The 20,336-nt window shown below is 41.5% G+C and overlaps 2 protein-coding genes and 2 long non-coding RNA genes across 6 annotated transcripts; 1 reads left to right on the forward strand and 3 right to left on the reverse strand.

Annotated features, from left to right (window-relative positions):
- Positions 313-2,279, reverse strand: LOC110433440. Of its 3 annotated transcripts, XR_002450868.1 has the most exons (3): positions 1,329-2,279; positions 873-1,244; positions 313-616 (listed from the first exon to the last, which is right to left on the reverse strand). It is a non-coding gene; the product is annotated as an uncharacterized LOC110433440 (long non-coding RNA). The 3 variants fall into 3 exon arrangements; XR_002450866.1 differs by having other exon boundaries at positions 873-2,279; XR_002450867.1 differs by having other exon boundaries at positions 313-666; positions 873-2,279.
- On the reverse strand, positions 4,147-7,853 carry LOC8085399 (probable serine/threonine-protein kinase PBL1). Its single transcript, XM_002458642.2, has 5 exons — positions 7,701-7,853; positions 6,602-7,269; positions 5,571-5,828; positions 5,312-5,428; positions 4,147-5,041 (listed from the first exon to the last, which is right to left on the reverse strand). Exons 2-5 carry the CDS (start codon positions 7,247-7,249, stop codon positions 4,424-4,426), a joined length of 1,641 nt encoding a protein of 546 aa, XP_002458687.1. The 5' UTR covers positions 7,250-7,269; positions 7,701-7,853; the 3' UTR covers positions 4,147-4,423.
- On the reverse strand, positions 14,008-19,061 carry LOC8085400 (endoplasmic reticulum-Golgi intermediate compartment protein 3). The gene is made up of 12 exons (XM_002458643.2): positions 18,878-19,061; positions 18,572-18,666; positions 18,383-18,465; positions 17,743-17,818; positions 17,584-17,651; positions 17,118-17,205; positions 16,280-16,395; positions 16,083-16,166; positions 15,252-15,398; positions 14,828-14,936; positions 14,630-14,749; positions 14,008-14,427 (listed from the first exon to the last, which is right to left on the reverse strand). Exons 2-12 carry the CDS (start codon positions 18,657-18,659, stop codon positions 14,354-14,356), a joined length of 1,053 nt encoding a protein of 350 aa, XP_002458688.1. The 5' UTR covers positions 18,660-18,666; positions 18,878-19,061; the 3' UTR covers positions 14,008-14,353.
- LOC110434012 lies at positions 19,121-19,896 on the forward strand. Its single transcript, XR_002451457.1, has 2 exons — positions 19,121-19,403; positions 19,488-19,896. It is a non-coding gene; the product is annotated as an uncharacterized LOC110434012 (long non-coding RNA).

Consider the following 20,336-nt stretch of genomic DNA (forward strand, 5'->3'; position numbering starts at 1 on the left):
GAACATAGATCCAGATTATGAAAACTATATTGCCCAAAAGCAGGACAGCAGGGGTAGGCATCATGTTAAAGGCAAAGAGACATAAAGGAAAAAGGGAAAAGGAATGTGTGGACCAGTGGGCAGTGCTGACCTGACCTATAGAGTGGGAACCAGAACTGTTTCCCCACACCTCCCAGTGACATTATCATATATCACTGCCGCGAGCTTTACAAATTACAAGCACATATGGATCGGAGCACAGAGCACACATCTATAATAGACTAACAGAGAATAATAGAAGTAGGTCATGTTAGCACACTAACCCAGGAACCAGAAATAGTAACAGTAGTGATTTAGATTCTGCAATATATCGATTGGCAAGGTCAGAAAGTTACAACTTTCAAGACTCACATAAGAGATGTGATTGGTTTTAACTTGCAAGTATACAACTTCAAAGCGATTTCCCAGACAAGTTAGTTGAGCATTGAATAGACTATGTACACAGGTTCAGGAAGGTACAAACTCTGAACTAATCAGCATCACATAAGAGACTGCTCGGACTGAGACAAAACTTACAATGGCAGTGCAGTAGGGCCGGATATGGTAGTGTCAAAGATAGCATGAAGAACCTTGCGATCTGGAGTTGATGAATCCAAGATGAGAACAGTCATTCATGCATTATTAAAACTGCAAGTAAGAAAGGATTACATCGCTATTTCACAGGTAACTGGCAACTGTTGATGGAGTAATTAACTACTTGTGAGTTGTGACTGATGCATATAGCAGATTAACATATACTAGCATGAATATCAGTTCAAAACAAAATGAATACAGATGCTATGCACAAACCGCGTGATAAGGGCAGCCTGCAGATTCCCCTAAGAATATCATACCTCATTGTCAAGCAAATGGTGTCCTCAATCTAGCTGTACAGGGCAGCATTGAAACGCATAGCTCAAATCTCTCTGACAACATAACAAACAATGTGTTTTCCTAATTTTCTGAAGTTTGATCATCTGAATCTTCACTTCGCAGCCATTCCCTGAACTTGAGAGAAAGGCCGTTTGCTAAACTCCGAGCAGATTTTTTTTTTTTGATGATCAAGAGAGTTCATCTTTCCATCCTAGCAGTAGAGTGCTTGTGGTGTGGTCTGCCACTGTTGAACTAGGATCCTGAGGTCCACACTGAAGCTGCTGATAGTAGACTAGCATTGGCCTTTTCCTTGTATACCAATATAAGGACAACCACCCCAAAAAAGTAACTGTCTGGTTAAAGAAACAAAGAAGGCAGATGAAAAATGCAGAAATAAAAATGATAGCCAATTATTGAAAAAAAATGTAAAAGGACACCTCAATTCCGTAATACTAAAACACTGAAGCGTCATTGAAGGGACTCCAATGGGAGGGAGAATTTCTATGCAAACTTAAAACAGCATTTGAACTGCTAGACATGATCCACACAATGACATAAATCGGTGTGGATAAAATCCTGCGAGTAGAAAAAAGAAGACAAAACATGTCTTATGCTGAATATTCATAAACAAGCAGTTGGGAGCATCACCAGTTTGCACTCTGCAGTGTCAATCCAGAGATCCTATCTTCAGGTAGTGATGCTCGATACTGTGGATGGAATAACAAACTTCTTCACACTTAAACCAGTTAATTGCTAGAAAATCTGGATTAGCCAACGAATGAACTGCCAACTCAAATGGCCACTAGAATACATGCAAAAGTTCAGATTCACAGGTGCAATAACAGTGGAAAGGTCATTCCTCATATCAGTTCTAATTTAACATTGGCTTTCATATGACCAGTACAGATTCACAATAGCGCACACTAATTTGAATGCTACGACACAGCACAACCAACACTATACCAAAGCCCAAACAACTTCAGGCCTGTACACCAGCTTTGGAAAGTGGGTTCGAACAACTGGTTCAGTAATTTTGCCCGCACAATCTAACAACATTAAGCAACTGTAAATACGATTTGAAGCGATAACCCTTTACCGTCGAGCAGCGGTAGAGATTCGAGACTAGGGCAGATTAGGTGCGGCAAATACCGGAAGGCTCAGCCGGTCGGCGGATTCCGGCCGACACGGAGAGAAGTAGACCGCCGCGGCAGACAGATTCCGTCGCTTCCACCGGGAATTAGATCGGAGAACTCCAGGCGTTTCCTCCGCTTCAATCCCAGCGCTCGAGCTGATGGTGGGGATTTGAGAGAGAGCCAGCGTGGCCGTGGTGGCGTGGTACTGTCTCTCTCCGGTACTGGGTTGCTTCGCGAAAATCTCCCCAAAACCGCGCTTGGTTTTGCCGGTTTTAACTGGTGGGCCGGTGGGAAACTCTCTAATGGGCCTGTGTGCCATGCCGCGGCCTAGCGGGTGACGCTGTGGCCTGAGTTCGACAGCAGCCGAGCGTCCATGAGCAGGGCGCGGGCAAAAGAGGGCGTCACTCGTAGACAGTACACTTCACCATATATATTTATTACAATGTTAATTAGTTGAATGTCGAATGTGGTAGTTGTAATTCTATTATTGATTAAATAGTAAATATAGTGAATTAAATGACCATTTAGACCACTTAGACGGCTCTTAACAGTTTAAGCGGTCCAATGTTTAATTCACTGTTTAGGGCCTGAACGACATGAGTGGCCTTCTTTACTATTTAAAGTTGTTTAATGGACTAAACGACCATTTAGACGAACTGGTTAATAAGGGATTATAAGTGGGTTTAATGCTAAGGTTAGGTGAGAGAAGAATATTGTAGTGGAGAAGAGAGAAAACAAGTGGAATGAAAGTTTACAACTTATATTGATGCAGAAGCTACAACCAGCAGCGAAGCGTATTTTTAGTCATGCTCTCGTAAGGTTGAAAGGTTGTTTCTTTAGTACTAGTAGTGGCTTACGCATCTGTTGTTTTCTGTTAGCTGTTGCCTTTATTTGAAATACATGTTAGCAAAGGTGGCTTAGGCACTGTTGGCAACAAAAGACGGCGACAGTGCGACACGTGCTCGCCCACTACGAAATTGTACATGTTGATTTTGGTTCTTTGATAAATCATTCCCGCTGACCTGATCGATCCAACGACCATACACCTGATTTAGTTCGGCTGCACGGCAAAGGGGAAAAGGGAACAAGTGACAGTAGGCGAGCGAATGCATCGGACTTTCGGTGGAAGATCAGTCATAGTATTTGCATAGCTGTGACGCTGAATCCGGCAATTTTTGTTCAGTCATAGAATCACGGCTGGTTCTAGGCCTTGTTTAGTTCCAAAAAATTTTACAAAATTTTTCAGATTCCCTGTCAAATCGAATCTTTAGATACATGTATGAAGTATTAAATATAGACAAAAATAAAAACTAATTGCACAGTTTGGTCGAAATTGACGAGACGAATCTTTTGAGCCTAGTTAGTCTATGATTGGATAATATTTGTTAAATACAAACGAAAAAGCTACAGTGTCGATTTTGCAAAATATTTTAGAACTAAACAAGGCCCTAGCCATTCACATCCCGATACAAAACAAACCAGTCAAAAAGAGCAGACATCACCAACCGGCAGACAGAGGGTGAGTTGGTGAAGAACAGGAGATTTCTATCCTCCTGCCACTGCCTGCCTACAGGTCAAAAGAGCATATATAGAGCATTACCAAGCAAAATCTGCAGATGGACTAATCTTTCCCAACGTTCAAACCATTTAACAGAAATTATAGAACCATAGTCCAAAATAGGACCATAAACAATCAGTAGGACTATTAACGATACAACAAATCGCACTACCCACCGTTACGTTACAACATCGTAAAGTACACACCATGAAACCAACAAAATACTAACACGTGCCGGGAAGAAAAATCAACAATGCAGCAGAAAAGGACGCTCACCAAAAGCATGACGACTAGCAATTGAGGAGCTACAGGCAGAGAAGCAATCAGGCTGGGGTCAGAGTCAACAATTGCAACGAGAGGTTAAACAAACTTTCCACGGACAGGAATTCAACATCTCTAACTAATGCAACAGATATCATCAACAGTTTCCTTGTACCGGCTGCAACATGCCACATGAGATTATCATGTGGATAGAGACATTCGATAACACAAAAGCTTGCCGACAAGCAACAACACTAGGCACCCAACACATGGCACCGAAGGAAACAGCAGAGACATTTGACGTACGGGAAGGGTGAACAGAAACTGGGAAACGAGTTTATTTATGAGGTTACAAGGCCTACTCAGACTCAGCACGCTGCTTCCACCCAATTAGAGCACAAAAAGGTATCTACAACCTGATACTATTTACAATTCATCCTGCTCTGCTTAGTTATTACTCGAGACTCAAGGGCACTACATAAGGCCACTTGTCTTACAATACAGAACACAGCTAAAATCACTAGGCTAACAAAGAAACAAATAAATCCGAGAAAAAGAAATAAAAGAACAATATGGACAATCAAAAGCCTTCAACGCTAGACCTACGCATAATAGGAGGTGTTTTCTTTATAGAGCTTACACCGGGATCATCCAGAGTAGAAGAGCATGTCCTTGGATGAAACAAGGCAGATGTTGATGACCTTGGTGAAATCAAGTGCTGGTTATGCGAAGGCGGCGATGGAGAGAAGGTTATGACAGGATGATGAGGCACAATTCCATTGAGGGATGTAGATTTTAGCATTACTTTTCTTGGTGCAGCAGAAGGTTCTTGCAAAGGATATCTGCACGGAACCTTTATCTCCTGGACTCTTGCTAGAGCCTCCACAACATCCCTCATGGTCGGCCTCTCGGATGGATCATTATGCAAGCATTTCAGAATGATGTCTGCTACTATCCGAGCAGCCTTAGTAGGAAAGCGCCCTTTTATACGGGAGTCCATGATCAGAGATAGGCGACTATCATCAGTAAGGAAAGGCCTACTCCACCTGACAATATTGCGTTCTTCTTTAGAAGAATTGGCATCAAGGTTCTTCCTTCCAGTTATTAGCTCCAGTAACACAACTCCAAAGCTCCAGACATTGCTCTTGGGAGTGAGTAAACCCTTCTCCAAGGTCTCCACCGAAAGGTTTGCTGCAGACTGAAGAAAACAGATCTCTAGTGAACAATATGATATCGGTCAATTAACAAGTATGATGCAAGTTTATATCACAATATTATACATATATTCTTGTTAACTGAACCCAATGTTACTTATAACAAAATAAAATATGTACCCATGCAAACTTATAGTGTTGAGGATACTATTGGAAGTTTGGAACCAACAGAAGGGAATGAGGCATAAGTTGTGTTGCCACTCAAAGGACAACATAAAATTCTAAATTATAATCATAGTCATACAAGAACATACCGCAGGTGCATTAGATATCTCCTCAGTATTGAAGCCAACACAACCATATCCTGAAAGCTTAGCAGTGAAATCTTTATCTATTTGGATGTTCAAAGTTGAGAACTCGCTGTACATGGCCTGAAAGCAAATGGAAATACAAGTTAAAGTCAGCGGCTCAGTGCTGTAAGATAATGTGGTTGAAAGCCAGGTAAAAAACTAAAAGCAAACTTTTGCATAATGTCATAAGACGACAAATCAAGTAGCAATGTAGCATGCTCGCCTGAAAGGGTCCTTCATCATGCAAGAAAGCAAGACCTCTGGCCGCACCAAGGGCAACCTTCAAACGTTTAGACCAGTCCATGAAACGACCATCTGGTCTTCCAAAGAGTAGCTTATCTAAGCTCCCATGATGAAGCCGTTCATAGACCAACATCCTTTCATTAGAATCTTCTTTTGCATAATAGCCAATCAGTTTACATAAATTGGGATGCTGAAGCAATGCCAATGTAGTTGCTTGTGTTTTAAACTCCTTCAAACTCTGCAGGTCATTAGCAATATATCAATATCAATATGTTACATCATCAGCAGAATAATGAGCTAGATAGTAAATATACAACTTAATAAACTCGATTGATACATCAGTGGATCAGACTATAGTAACACAAATAATGTGCAATTGATCACTTAAAAATTTTAAGCTACAATAACCATTCCAAGCTAGCAGCTGCATTTACTCCAAAATACTTCCGGAGTGGGTATTCGACCAAACACCAATGTTCTCTACATCAAGGCCAGACATTAAAAACTATATGCAATATAAGGCATGAAATCTCAAAAACCAAAATAAACATTGCCAGGGCTTGGCCCAACATATTAACTGTCTGGAGACAAAACAAAGGACAAATGAGAAAGAGTACAGAAAGCATCTTTCAGTAAATAGTAAAGGCAAGATCAACTACAAGGTTGCTTCAGAAACATGTTACCTAACACCACACCTGTTGTGGTCCTAATTAGCATTCAAAAAAATGGAATGGCATATTAATTATAGGGCCAGCCTAGCATATGTCAGTAGAGTAGGCATTTGAGCACATGCCCACAAAATGAGTCTGATCCTCTAGCCTGAACTCGGATCCTTAACAGAATAATAAATGATGCAAATTACTGAATGGTATGTCCTTGAAGTATCAAACTATGTCATAAAAACACCAGACACCTCTATCGGCAAGCTGAGTAACCTAAAGTTGGGGATGCAAGATCATGGCTTAAATTGGCATTAAAAGCAATTTGCAGATCAATGGCTAAGAAAGGTACCTGAGTGGAGGGGAGTAATCGAGCTACCGTTGCTTCAGTGGTCTTTGTATCAATAAATTCATCCCTAAATGTTGCCTTGTATGATGTTGAACCAAGTGCTTCTGAAACACACTGATCACTTGAAAACCATTGGCAAGCAGACAAAACCTCCTCGTAAGAAAAGATTCTAAGTCCATCACATTTCTTTGGAGGCAATGGGAGAGGGCCGGACATCTCCAATGGCCCACTTACGTTGCTAGCTTTGAAGCTACCAGAGTTCCTAAAAGAATGTCCTTCCGGTGAAGGAAGAGGAAGGGGCAAAGGATTTGAAAAGCGATGCCCCTTTGTTGAACCTTCCTTATCTCTGGAGTCGTCTTGATCTCGGTATTCAGCATATGGAAAGCCAAACTGATCAACCACAATAAGGGTTGACGGAGCAGACAACACGCGAGCTCTGCTGTTTGAAACTTTATTTGACGACTGGGATATCTTAGTCCTGTTCCTAAAACTAGGAGGAGCTGATTGCAAAGATGGCACATGAACTTCTGGTTCCGGAAGTCTAGACGACGTACTTTCCCTTGCATCAACCGATTTCTTGCTTGGAAGAAGAGGATTATCAAAAGGGATTTTCTTCTTCTTGGATCTGAGAACAGTGAAGCAACCCATCATTGCTACAGCTGGGAAAATTCCTGCATAATTCAAAAAAAAAATCGAAAAGCTATCACATACTGCAAAAGTTAGACAGATCCATGTTACGCTAAGATACTTAGTCAATATTACACAAAACTTATGCGACATATCAGGTATGGCATATTGGCATCTGCTGAAGCTAAATCCTGAACAGCAGACAATGCAAAATGCATATTGCAGGTGAAAATTCCTAGCTGAATAATCACACTTCGAAATTGAAACCATCACCAGAGTAGAGAGAGGGGCGGACCCAGTAAAGGACACGGGTGTACACATGTACAACCGATTATTTTGCCAAAACAAACGAAGTTAGTAGGCAAAATACACGCATATACACTTGTAACTAGATCAGATCCGAATACAAATAGTGGGTTAGGGTTAAGGTGCTCGGTTTCGCAGAGCAGGAAGGAAAGACAAGGGGTGGGCGTACCTGGTGGTGCTCGTCGCCGGCGAAGGGCCCGAAGATGGCCTGGGTACCTGGCTTAGGGCGGCTGCGACGGTCGCCCAGTCGACGCCAAGAGAGAGACAGACTGACAGAGGGAGGGAACGCACGCGGGGGGTTAATGGAAGAAGAACGGGCAGGAATGGGTTGCCGCATATATAGGCAGACCGGGGTCCGTTGAGAGCGCCTGCAGGCTTGTGTGAAGTGTGATCCAACAGCATTTTAGGCACCGGTTCTAATATTTCTCTCTATATATAAAATAATAATAATAATAATATAATAATAATAATAATAATAATAATAATAATAATAATAATAATAATAATAATAATAATAATAATAATAATAATAATTACAATAATAATATAGTATAACAATATAATAGTAGTAGTAGTAATACTACTAATAATAATAATAATAATAATAATAATAATAATAATAATAATAATAATAATAATAATAATTGATCAGGTAACAAGATAGTAGAGGTAATGAGGGTGAGAAAAGTAAATGGGGTTAGAGAGGGCAAGTATAAGAAAAAACGGCATGGTCAAAAGTAGAATGATAGAACTGTTTTATATATCACTCTATTGATATCGTTTTTCAAGTTCCTCTTCTAACCTAATCTTACAACTAAAACACCATAAGAGTTTGTGTCGGATGAGTAGGAATATAATTTGTGTTCTCTCTCTTTAATAACTATTTTGCCACATCAATAAAATGTTTAGATGATACTCCCTCCGTTCCAAATTATAAGTTATTTCAAGAATCTTGAAGAGTCAAAGATTTTTCAAGTTTGACCAAAAGTATAGAAAGAAATATAAAAATTTATGTCAGAAAATAGGTACACTATGAAAATATAACTAACAATGAATCTAATGATATTTGGTTGGTACCAAAAAAATTATTATTTTGCTATATAAATTTGGTCAAACTTGAAAAACTTTGACTCTCTAATATTCTTGGAATGACTTATAATTTAGGACGGAGGGAGTAGTATAATTTATTTTCATAGAAATTATAAATGTCATCTTGGGACGAAAGTGTACAGCAGAACGGCTTCGAAGGTGTTGACGAGTCAGATCTGCCTTCTCGATCAATCACCTGTTTACCGTTGCATATGGATAAAAAAAAACTTCCTCGTTCAAATAAGAATATTGATTGTTCATGTCGCTTTATAATCTTACAACACCTTGTTATTCTTCTTTACGTGAAAAGTAATAAACAAAAATGTAGTATATATTGACGTGGAAGCACAGGAGATTATATTACTTGGCGGTCTATGAAAAGGATCGCGTGCAGGCATCTCTTGTTGAAGTCATATTGCTGCGCCGATATTCCTCTCTTATTGAATTGAACGGATGGATCCAAACCTTGGAGCACACAACTATCTTTTCTACTAGAAACTATGCATGGTGACCTCGGCCTTCGCGGGCATAAAATTTGCTCTCAAAACGCTAGAACAACATGAGACGTTGATCTTATCGATCTGTACTGTCAGACATTGACGTGAACTGATTAAGAATGAGCTTATTAGCATCAGTTAATATGTTTGACCAGCTGCCTTGAGGTTAGCTAAGGAAGGGTGTCGTTTATTTGCAGTACTGGCAGTCTGCAGTGCAGCTAATTAAACAAGATGCCACCTAGCGATCTAACTGTACGATTTAAGCTAAACTAAACAAAATGGATCAGTACCAAATATTTTGACAAAACCTAAATGGAAATCGTAGGTCAGAGTGACTCAGCCGCCAAATCTAGTGCAAATTTGAATTTCGCCTTTGACAGAGCTACGGAGTACAGAATAGTTTCAGCAGAAATTTCTGCAAGGAAAACGTATTCAGAGTAGAATTTTCCACAAAGCGGTTCTGAGAACAAAAGTCCAAGTGAAGTTGCGTGGGCATGAACGGCGAAACGAAGGAAAAGTATTATCCGAGGACCGGGATGCAAATGCGCAATGCATGCGGAAAGCCCCCCTCCTCTTTAATAAATCAGTCAAAGCGAGATGGCATGCATTGAAGGGAATATCCTATTCGAAGGGCCGTATACTACAGCTCTACTGCCAAGCTACTACTCCTACTCCATGGTCGGGTCATTGAGGCCTTGTTATTCCCTCAAAAATCCAAAAACTTTTAAAAAATTTTCATCACATTAAATCTTGATTCAAAACATTAAGTATAAATTAAAAAATAATTAATTATGTAATTTGTTTGTAATTTATAAAATAAATCTTTTAAATTTATTTATCAAAGTTAGACAATACTAATTGCTAAATATAAATATAAATACTACAATATCAAATTTTAAAAAATTATCTAAATATAATACAGCGAGGTGGCAGCGGGGCCCACGCGGATGTTGACAGGCCAGTCAAAGACGAGAAAAAAAAAATCAGACGAGGAGTTTCTAGTGTTCCAAGGTCGTACGGTAGTTGGAGTCAAAGAAAGGGAAGGGGGCGATCGGGACGAGGCGTTTGACCGCATCACGCCCGTCCGGACCGAGACCGATGGTCGTGATCGGCCTAGCGCCGCGGCCCCACCGGTCGGTCGGGAGTAAAAGCTCGAGGAGGACCACGCGCGCGAGCATTGATGGAGCTGCCTGGCGCTGGCGGCCGGCGGCATGATTGGGCAATCATCCGTGATTTCCAGGCCTCGCACGGATCTCGAGGTGTGGCGTGGCGAGCAAGGAGCGCACGCACCGAGCACCGTGACGCGTCCGGGCGCGTCCAATGGGCAATGAGGCTAGTAGTACGCTGGAGAAGCATGCATCCGTGGAGGCCGTGCGATCGGCAACCTATACCTCCTCTTTACTTGCACATAAATAAAGATTCCCAAAAAAATAGAAACATACTGCCATGCCCTCCGTTTAAAGTACACGTCTGTCCAAAAGGATACAATTCTAAGCTGAACCAATTAAAAAAATTCAGCTGAATTTGTAGAAAAATAGAATAAAAAATTAACTACTACTGCTATAAATATTTTCTACTATAATCAATCTAGTAATATTTATTAGGTGTGGTTTTATCACGACCATTTGTTTTATCCGCCGTTCCACCTGGCACCGCCGGACCGTTGTGGTTTTATCACAAGTCACGAGCGTCGCCGCCGTCGCACCGTTGCCCGTGGGGCCGTGGCGTCGTCGCACCGTCGCCCATGCTTGGGTTTCACACCCCTGTGCTGTGCGTGCGTGGTTCCTCTCCCTCCGGTCTCCACGGCTCGGGAAACCGATCTTTCTCACATGGCTCTTCTTCGCGCTCCTGGTCCTGGAGGCGCGCGGCCGCCGGGCGCTGCCAAAATCGGCTGGGGTGTGTGTGCGCGGCGGGCCCTTTTTCAGAGGCTCAGTCAAGTCATGGGCCCTGCGCGGGACCGGAACGGAAACGGACGGCAAAAGATTCCCAAAAACTTCCGTAACGCAACAAAAGCAAGTGTTACTACTGTGTTAGCGCCGGGACGGGCACGGGGCGCGGGCGTCCGGTCGTCGCACGCACGCGGTAGCGGAGCAACGGGATGGCTCGCCTTCTTCGCCTGGTGGTGGGCAGCGGTTTCCGGGTCCTTTTTTCTGATCGCCGCCGGGCGCGCGTCTCGTTGGATTCGTCGCCGGTGGCAGGCGATTGGAACAAAGGCCGGAGCGCCGTTTGATTTCCGAGAGTGTGACCATCAAGTTTCCCGCTGCGTTCCACGGGTCGCGCTCTGCTCACGTCCGTGGTGGTGCTGGCACCTGGCATCGATCGGCAGCCGGACCCGGACTGGAGGTTCTAGCAGCGGCGGCGGCGGCGCCAGCCACTGCCCACTGGTGCCTCACAGTAATGCAGACGCTACTAGTCCGTTGAACCGTTCCTGTGGCAGCAGGGCTTTCGATTGGAGGAAGGCTCGCGAAGAGAACGATGCCTCGATGCATGACAGCGTATTCTTCTCCCGGTAGTCCAGCAGTATTCCTAGAGGGTCGCTGTCCGTGGCTGCTTCGGCCTCGTTTAGATGCGAAAAAAAAATTGTAGCATTTTCGTTTTTATTTAACAAACATTATCTAATTATAAAGTAACTAGATTTAAAAGATTCATCTCGTGATTTACAAGTAAACTGTGTAATTAGTTATTCTTTTTATCTATATTTAATATTTCATGCATATGTCGTACTCCCTCCGTCCCCGAAAGCTTCAACTCTTAGAATCCGTGTCAGTCAAACTTTTCTAACTTTGACCAACTTTATAGAAAATAGTATCAATATCTATGACATAAAATAAGTATCTTACGAAAATATATTCTATAATAAATTTAATGGTATTAATTTGGTACTATAAATCTTGGCATTTTTTTTATAAATTTGGTCAAAGTTGTAAAAATTTGACTTAGGACAACTCTAAAAATTGCAGCTTTCAGGGACGGACGGAGTAAGATTCAATATGATATCTTGGACTTGTTTAGTTCCCAAAATATTTTGCAAAATTTTTCAGATTCTCCGTCACATCAAATCTTTATACGCATGCATGAAGTATTAAATATAGACGAAAATAAAAACTAATTACACAGTTTGGTCGAAATTGACGAGACGAATCTTTTGAGTCTAGTTAGTACATGATTGGATAATATTTGTCAAATACAAACGAAAGTGGTACTATTCATATTTTGCAAAATTTTTGGGAACTAAACAAGGCCCTTGTAATAATAAAGTTTTGGGTTTTAGGTGTATCTAAACCAGGCAGGTGGTGACCGGTGAGTTTCACGGCCGTGGCTTTCTGATGACCGACGACACAGAGTAGATTGGCCAAGTTCAAAATCATTTGTATTGTACTCCACTATGCAACTCTGACGGGTCCGGTCCTTGCGCCACGTTCAAAGTTTTCGACGCGTGTGTTTTCCTAACAGGGTGATATATATAAGATAAGGTGAAGATAAACACGAATTGGAATTGGAAACCGTGGTCCAAAGTCCAAATCCTAGTCCTTGGGGTCAACAGGCTCGGCTTGCTGACTGGTGGCCAGAATAACCCGATCGATGCATCGACCGATGCCAAGTTTGAAACGAAATCGGCTCAATCCTCTGAGGCCTTGTTTAGTTCACCAAAAAAACAAAAAGTTTTCAAGATTCCCCGTCACATCGAATCTTGTGGCACATGCATGAACCATTAAACATAGACGAAAGCAAAAACTAATTACACAGTTTAGTTGGAAATCGCGAGACGAATCTTTTGACCCTAGTTAGTCCATAATTAGATAATATTTGTCACAAACAAACGAAAGTGCTACAGTACCGAAATCCGAAATCTTTTCGGAACTAAACAAGGCCTGAATAATCTTCGCTGTTTACATTATATTTATATATCATATCATATTCTCTGGACCTGCCGCGTTTGCCTGTTTGGTACGGCTGCCGAAGGGACAGGCGTACACTAGTCATCTCCTTTCACACGATACAGCGTATACTACTGCTGCATGCAAAGCATCGTCGATTAGGGTCGCTGCTGCTTGGCGTTGATGCGTCCCAATAGCAAACGGTTTACACGTACAGCTTACAAACCAGCCGTGTGAACGGTGACTACTTAAATGTAGCTGCTTATAGCTACTGAAGTCATCGCGTTCCCTTTGCGTCTCTGTTGTTTCTGCATAATCCACGCCGCGGTACAGCTCAGATGATTGTTTGGTCACTCTGAAGTCTGAACCCTCGAGAGTATAGACACATGCATGGGATTGATTCCAGATTCTGATGAATGGTCTTGGTATGGAGTCTAACCGTCTTCATTCCCTTCTTCGCAGGAGAATGGATGATTGACTGAGCGGACGAGGACCGACGAAAAATACGAAATCTCATGAATAACGGCGCATCTCAGGCTGGAACCCAAACTCTTCCATGATAGAGAATAGCCAACCGTTCAACATTTTTCCCATGATGGTACTAGGGTTGATCAAGATTGGGTTTACATTTCAGCTTCACTGAAACTCAGTGGACCATCAACGAGTTCGTCGTTGACTACTAGTGCAGAGTGCAGACGAGCTAACCTTCTGCTCCGATGGCAAGAACAAGATAAGTCTTCCATTGGGCCGGCCCGTTAACTTGTAGCCTCAATAGGCCGATCTAGCAAGAGAGGCCCGTGGATATCCATGACGCTGCGTTCGTTTCTTCCGGAACGGTACCTGCGCTATACTGGGATTCAATCTCCAGTAACCGAACGAGGCCAGAACCTAATGGACCTCTTCTCTTTTATAGGAGGTTTTACCTGCCGCTTGTATGCAGCTCGCAGCTCATGCGATAAAATTTGTGCCACAAATGAAACATGAGGCCGCTAGTACAATTTACAGAGCACAGTGAAGCTAAATATTTGTATTGATTTTCACAGTAAAAACTAATCTGGAGCCATGTTTTTCTTGCATACATATTCGTCATCACAAGTCGTTTTTTCCCCCAAACCACGTCTTCAATGGTTTAGTTCCACGATAGTCGATAAATGTCAGTTGTTGACAAAACTGTAGTCCGTGGACTTGGTGTCAATCTAATATAATTGATGATAAAAAAAACGACGTATTATAAGTTAGCCATGTGAGAAAATAAAACATGCCAATCAACATGGCTTGACCAGTCAGCTTGGGGCAAAGATCTATTGGCTTCATTAGCCACGGTACCAACTGTTCTCGATCTATCATGAACTGCACAGTTACCGCAGTACACTTCTGGTCTTTGAGTTGGTGACTGACTCGATAAGCCGGTACATCCATCGGTCAAGCATTCCTGTATAACAGATACCGGTAAGAGCTCTGTAGCAAGCAATTAATTATAACAATGGATTTATTTTTCTAAGTTCTGTTGTCAGTACCACCTTGCATGCAGTGCTAACTGATGCTCTCAGTGAAACTGAGTAAAAAATGCAAAAATATTGGGGCCAAGCTAAATGCGCAAAGATAGACCCGAAAATTATTGGGGCCAAGCTAACCTGTCATGGCAAATGTGCCACCAAGAACTGCACATAGACGAGTTATAAAATGAAGGAAGTTCCTTCTTTCCTCTTTGATGGTGACTGTAATTGGTGAGAGATCATACAGGAAGTAAACCGCTACATGAAAAAAAATACCAGTTTAGTTTTGAGAATAGATGAAGATACCATGCTCGACAAGGGAGGGGGGATAGTTACCTGGCCAGGCCCTGTCACTTGGGCGAATGGGAAGAAAATACTCTGTGACAGAAAACTGATTTGTTGGCAATACTTTCTTTGATAGATATTTGTACTCAGTCGGAACAACCTGTATATCAATTGGACAAAAAGTAAAGAGCTTTCTCACAAGCTATTACAAGTCACATAGGAAAAATGAACTAGTAAGTATCCACTCTACAGATGTTGTGGTGTACTTGATCAAATCAACTCAACAAACATAGCTTGTTGGAGATTGGAAATATCAGTTTTCCTTTTGCCCTGATTGATGAGCTCATACCATAATGTAAATGTGAAACTACCTAATTCCCTTCAGGCTTTATTTGCTATATTCCCTAAATGTTGCGACTTGGAAGCTTTTTCATGCACATGCTTGATTACAAAGGCTAGATGAATGGCAACTCACCTTGATATAGTATTTGAAGGTTCCGCTTGTGTCATGAAGTATCCTTGAAGTTTCATCCAGTGGGTTATGAATTCCTGGATACTTTGGGCCAAATGACAGCTCATGGATAACATGACTGACGTTCACATGGCTTGAACCTTCAAAAATCTGCATAAAAAAGGTACATATTGGTAACCTACATTAAATAATCAGTTGAAAAATGTATCGCTAATGTCAATTGAAGTACAAAATTGCACAGGAGCTGTTAAGGGGTAAGGCGAGAAAGCAGGTCTGCATGTTTACATAAATAAAAACATCAAAATCAACAAAAAATATGATTTCTTTAATGCAGTTGAAACTATTTATATCCACAAAAACTGACAGACCTTGCAGGGAAAAATGATTCTAATTCGTAAAAATAGCTGTGAAGAAACATTTGTGGATATGCCCAAAGAAGAAAAGAACAAAGATACTTTATGTTGTTTTCATATCAGTGGAAAGACTGGAAAAAGTACAATGCCAACGGAAGAGCCTCAGAAGAAAATTTTCAATATCATGTGATGGTCAGAATAAGCTGATGTTCAGGGGATCGAATATCTTTTGTTCCAATGGCAGGTTTTGGTAGCTTCCTAGCTCTCTTGTTATTTTTTCTCTCCTTTCTATTCTCATTTAAATTTAGTGTTCTTTAAGAGAATTTAATGTATTTCTAATAGCGCAAAATCACTAGCATTACAATTAAGTTTTTTTAGCAGCTTGGACTTAATCTTATGTAAAGAAAGTACACATACTTCATAATCAAATTGTACAAAGGGTAGAATAACTGTTAAGTATCTGGAATTTTGGAGTACTGACCTTTTCAGCAACAAAGATGTTCAAACCATGCACTGAGATATGGAAGTTACCAGCCACCCTCTGCACATCCAACATCCCATAGACCTGTGAAAATTATGAGCACAGTTTTATTAGCAATGCCATAAAATGCAATTCACAATCTCAAACTGTAACACCATTCTGTAAATTAAATAAGAACCAGTAGATGAATAACATACTCGACACCCTTCACCATTTCCCAGTGCTTGTTTGACACTCTTTATCATTTTCTCTGCTTCTTCATTGAAGGTTTGTTCAGGCTTCTTTTGTTCATCATGATGCTCTTGCCCATGGTCTGTTCATGTCCAACCATATGAGATTCCAATAGAAACATCTTTGGTCCAACAATTTAGTCATTGTTATTGTATACAGGTTTCCCCATGACAACCAAGACTGAGAACATGAGCTTCTCTGTCAGTTATAGATTACCAAAAAGGTGCCAGTTTTTTCTGTTTCAGAAAAGGGAACAGCTAGAACTTCCAGCTTCTATGGAGGCAGGGCACTGGGTTGAAGCCTAAATCGCCAGGGTAACCAACACCACCACATGCTAACTGAACATATTTACAGCAGAAAAATATACTTAAGTTGCAGCTGCACTTTTCCTACATCTATTTATATCTAATTATCTATAACTAAGAATCTAAGATTAAAGACAGAAGGAACTCTTCCAACCGTCTTTTTTAACTTCCCACAATGCCCTCACACCCCTCCCTGTCGCATATGTGACCTGGACTCACGATCCGTGCTGATATGAGTTACAACAGCACATGTCCAGCAACAGTACGAAGTCCAATTCCAAGACGAATTGCAAAAGATAACATAATCATTGAATATATCTCTGAGCCGCAAATTGCCCATGTGACTACGTAGCAAGCTGTACCCGTTGCTATACACATGAATGTTTGCTAGTTGGGAAAAATAAGAAAAGGACATCCATGCTCCAGATAAAAAGTATTTCATATGGTAATTATCACTATTCTATGCTTTTTTTTTGTCCTTGCAGGAAGAAGAGTATACCATGATCATGATGTGCCCCATGCCCCTTTTCAACTAGGTCAGACAAGTACTCTGTACCGATGATATGGCCATACTTATCCAAGCGAAGCTGTATTATGCAAATATAAAGGAAGAGAGAAGATATTAGACATTAGACAAAGGTACTAGAACATTTTTTTACAAAACATAATACAATTTTTGGTGGGATTGGGAAACCTATTAACGTGGAAATACATATGAAGTGTATTGTTCACACTGCACCAAGACACAAATCAAAGCTTGTAAAAGTACATATCCTCTGCATTTGTACATTAACATATAGGAAACAACTTGCCGTCATAATCTATTGGCTGCCAGCTTCTACCTGGTGGACATATGCACTCAATAATACTTACAGATGCAATGCTTCTTCATTAGTCCAGCTACCATATTAATTTTTTTAAAAATACACACACTGGAAGGGATGAATTTTTTTAGGAGATGTTACCTTCCAAATATTTGTATGCAAATCAACTTCATGTTTCCCAGACATGTCAATTGCATCCACACTCAATACTAAACAATTAAGACACAGACAGATATATCAAAAATAATGAAAGACTTGTTACAAAATACTAATGGTAAACTACTTAACTTAATAACTGACCTTCACATGGCAAAGAAGGAAATGACATATTGATATGAATTGGCAGAGTTTCTCCTCGTTTCAGATCTACAGACATCTGCAGACAGTATCAACTGGTGAAGGGTTCATGATACAGGTGTTGGGAAGAATAAGCTCAACGAAAAGAAAATGGCTTTTGCCATAATCTCATCAATTATAACTACAGACAGTGTCAACTGGCGAAGGGTTCATAATACAGATGTTGGGAAGGATAAGCTCAATGAAAAGAAAATGAATTTGCCATAATCTCATCAATGATAATTAACAGAAACTTTCATCTGAAAACACATGGGTAGCTGAACAATGAAATTGATTTATAGTAATGTTTCATATCAAATAAATGAATCGCCATCAAAATAATTTTTTCATCAGGTTGCTGGATGATGCTTGAACTCAGGCACTCAGCCCCCACATGCCAACCAGAATTATCTCGAAAAAGAAATGGAAGCATTTACTTTGGATCAGGCCCTATTTTCTACAGGCATATTCACACTTTCACAGTGCCTCAGGGAAAAAAAACTAAAAGATATTTGAAGGGGCAGAACAAAAGTCTCTGAATATTACATTGAAAAAGTTGCATATAGCAGTCAAACAGGAAAATATAAGCTGTGGCCAATCATACCTGATGCACGGTGTAGGTGGTAAGATAAAACTGCAGCTCATGCACGAACAGTGTAATCATTACAAGGAGCCCAAGAATTGTCACTGCCAAGATATCGATGTTGTGCAAATTAAAGACAAACCTCGAAACCATATACTTAAGCAATCATTTGCAACAATTACAGAACAATGGGGTCCCATTAGATCATACCAACAGCGCCAGAGTAAGTCTTCTTCAACAAGTGTTCCTCCGCATGTGGAAACGCATTGAGGCTCTTCAGAGACGGTATCCTCGCCATCTTTCAGCTGCCATAGTAGCGGCAGGGGCGGATCCAGCAAACGACATGGGTGTAAGCATGTACAACCGATAATTTTGCAAAAGAATTGAATTTAGTAGGCATAATACATGCATATGCAATTGTGATCAGATCAGATCAGATCCGAGCACAAATAGTAAGTTAGGGTTTGGGCGCTCGATTTCGCACAGCGGGAAGGGAAGACCAAAGGGCGGACGTACCTGGGGGTGCTCGTCGCCGGCGAAGGGCCCCAAGAACACCTATGCACCTGGCGTGGGGCGGCAGCGCCGGTCGCCCAGTCGTCGCCAAGAGAGAGAGGGGAGACCACCTGCGCAAATGGAAGGAGGAAGGGGTTGCAGCAGACACGTACACCGCGAGGACGCGGCCGGAGGCTTCAGCAGACTTGTCTTGATCCAAAAAAAAAATATTGTTTTTTTAGAACAAATTAATTAGGCCTCGTTTGGGTGCGTGTGTATTGGCATGGATCCGGCCCAAAACCACGCCACACGTGGAATGCGGCCCAGCGAGGTCCAAATTCGCATTTGGCTGCCTGCGCGTGCGAGTGGATCGCGGCCCGATCCACGTCGACCCACGGGTGAGAGAAAAATCTCCACCTGGAGCGTGCAACGGGCGAGCACAGGAGTTGCGCGCGACCTCACGTCTGAGACGTTGAGTGCTCCTCCTCGCGCCGCCGCGTCTCGCCGTCCACCGCCTTCTCGTCGTCGTGCAGCTTCTCGCTCGATCCAGGTGGCAACTCCCCTCCTCCATCTCCTCCTCGACGTCATCTCATTTCCCTTCCCCTTATTCTCATCTTTTTTTTTTTGTTCCTAGGGTTCCACGGCCGCGGCGGCGGCGGCGGCTGCTGCTGCTCCCAAGATCAGTGGGTGGAGATCAATGACTGTTGCTCCCAAGATCAGGCAGCGTCGGCTGCACTCATCCAAGATCAGTGGGTGGTATACAAGGAGAACCTGCTCCTCAACCTTGGCCCCAAGAAGACTGAATTGTGCCCTCTGTCGCCTGACCAAGTACCTGGTTCAAACCTTGTATATTTTCCTTTTTTTTTATTAGTGACCGATGGATGGTGTTCACGGTGGTGGGCTCGTGGATCAGTTTTCCTTTATTCTGTGTGTTCAGTTTCATCTTGTGCTCCAGAAATTGGTAACTCCACACTTGACGTTTGATCAGATATTTTCTTCATTATTTTCAGAACTATTGGCAGTAAAGCTTTCAAATGTCACCATTCAAGTCGCTAATTATTAACGAGTTATTTCTTTATGCAACCATCTATTTTATATCAACTGTGTGTTCATGTTAGATTACTTTAACAAGCTTTTCCTTTAAAAGAATACTGTAGTAACTAATAATAGGCACAAGGTGAAATTGCACGTAGGCCAACAACGCTTCATATTTATGTAATACATTAGGATTTAGGACTACCTGTTAGTTTAAAAATGAACTGAATGCAATACGTATGGCTGGACTACATGTCTTTTCTCGATTGATTTTCCTACTCTCTGGCAATTGATTGTTTGCTTAAATAAAGCTAATTCATGACATTTTCTAGCAATCCAGCCACCAGATAACCATGCTTTCCAGTCTCACTTTTGCTCTCATGAGTTATGAGTACAACAACATGACAGTCATCTTTGCACAATTTTCTTTTTGTACTAAGCATCTGTC

This window comes from Sorghum bicolor, chromosome 3 (assembly GCF_000003195.3).
Source record: "Sorghum bicolor cultivar BTx623 chromosome 3, Sorghum_bicolor_NCBIv3, whole genome shotgun sequence".
Taxonomy (NCBI): Eukaryota; Viridiplantae; Streptophyta; class Magnoliopsida; order Poales; family Poaceae; genus Sorghum; species Sorghum bicolor.

Coding starts and splice junctions, on each gene's coding strand:
- LOC8085399 (XM_002458642.2), bottom strand. CDS start 7,249: ATGATGGGTTGCTTCACTGTTCTCAGATCCAAGAAGAAGAAAATCCCT. Junction 5,829..6,601: donor GATTACTCCCCTCCACTCAG/GTACCTTTCTTA, acceptor AATGACCTGCAG/AGTTTGAAGGAGTTTAAAAC. Junction 5,429..5,570: donor ATGATGAAGGACCCTTTCAG/GCGAGCATGCTA, acceptor ATTTGCTTTCAG/GCCATGTACAGCGAGTTCTC.
- LOC8085400 (XM_002458643.2), bottom strand. CDS start 18,659: ATGGCGAGGATACCGTCTCTGAAGAGCCTCAATGCGTTTCCACATGCG. Junction 17,819..18,382: donor CCACCTACACCGTGCATCAG/GTATGATTGGCC, acceptor TACTGTCTGCAG/ATGTCTGTAGATCTGAAACG. Junction 16,396..17,117: donor TGGGGCACATCATGATCATG/GTATACTCTTCT, acceptor GGACATGAACAG/ACCATGGGCAAGAGCATCAT.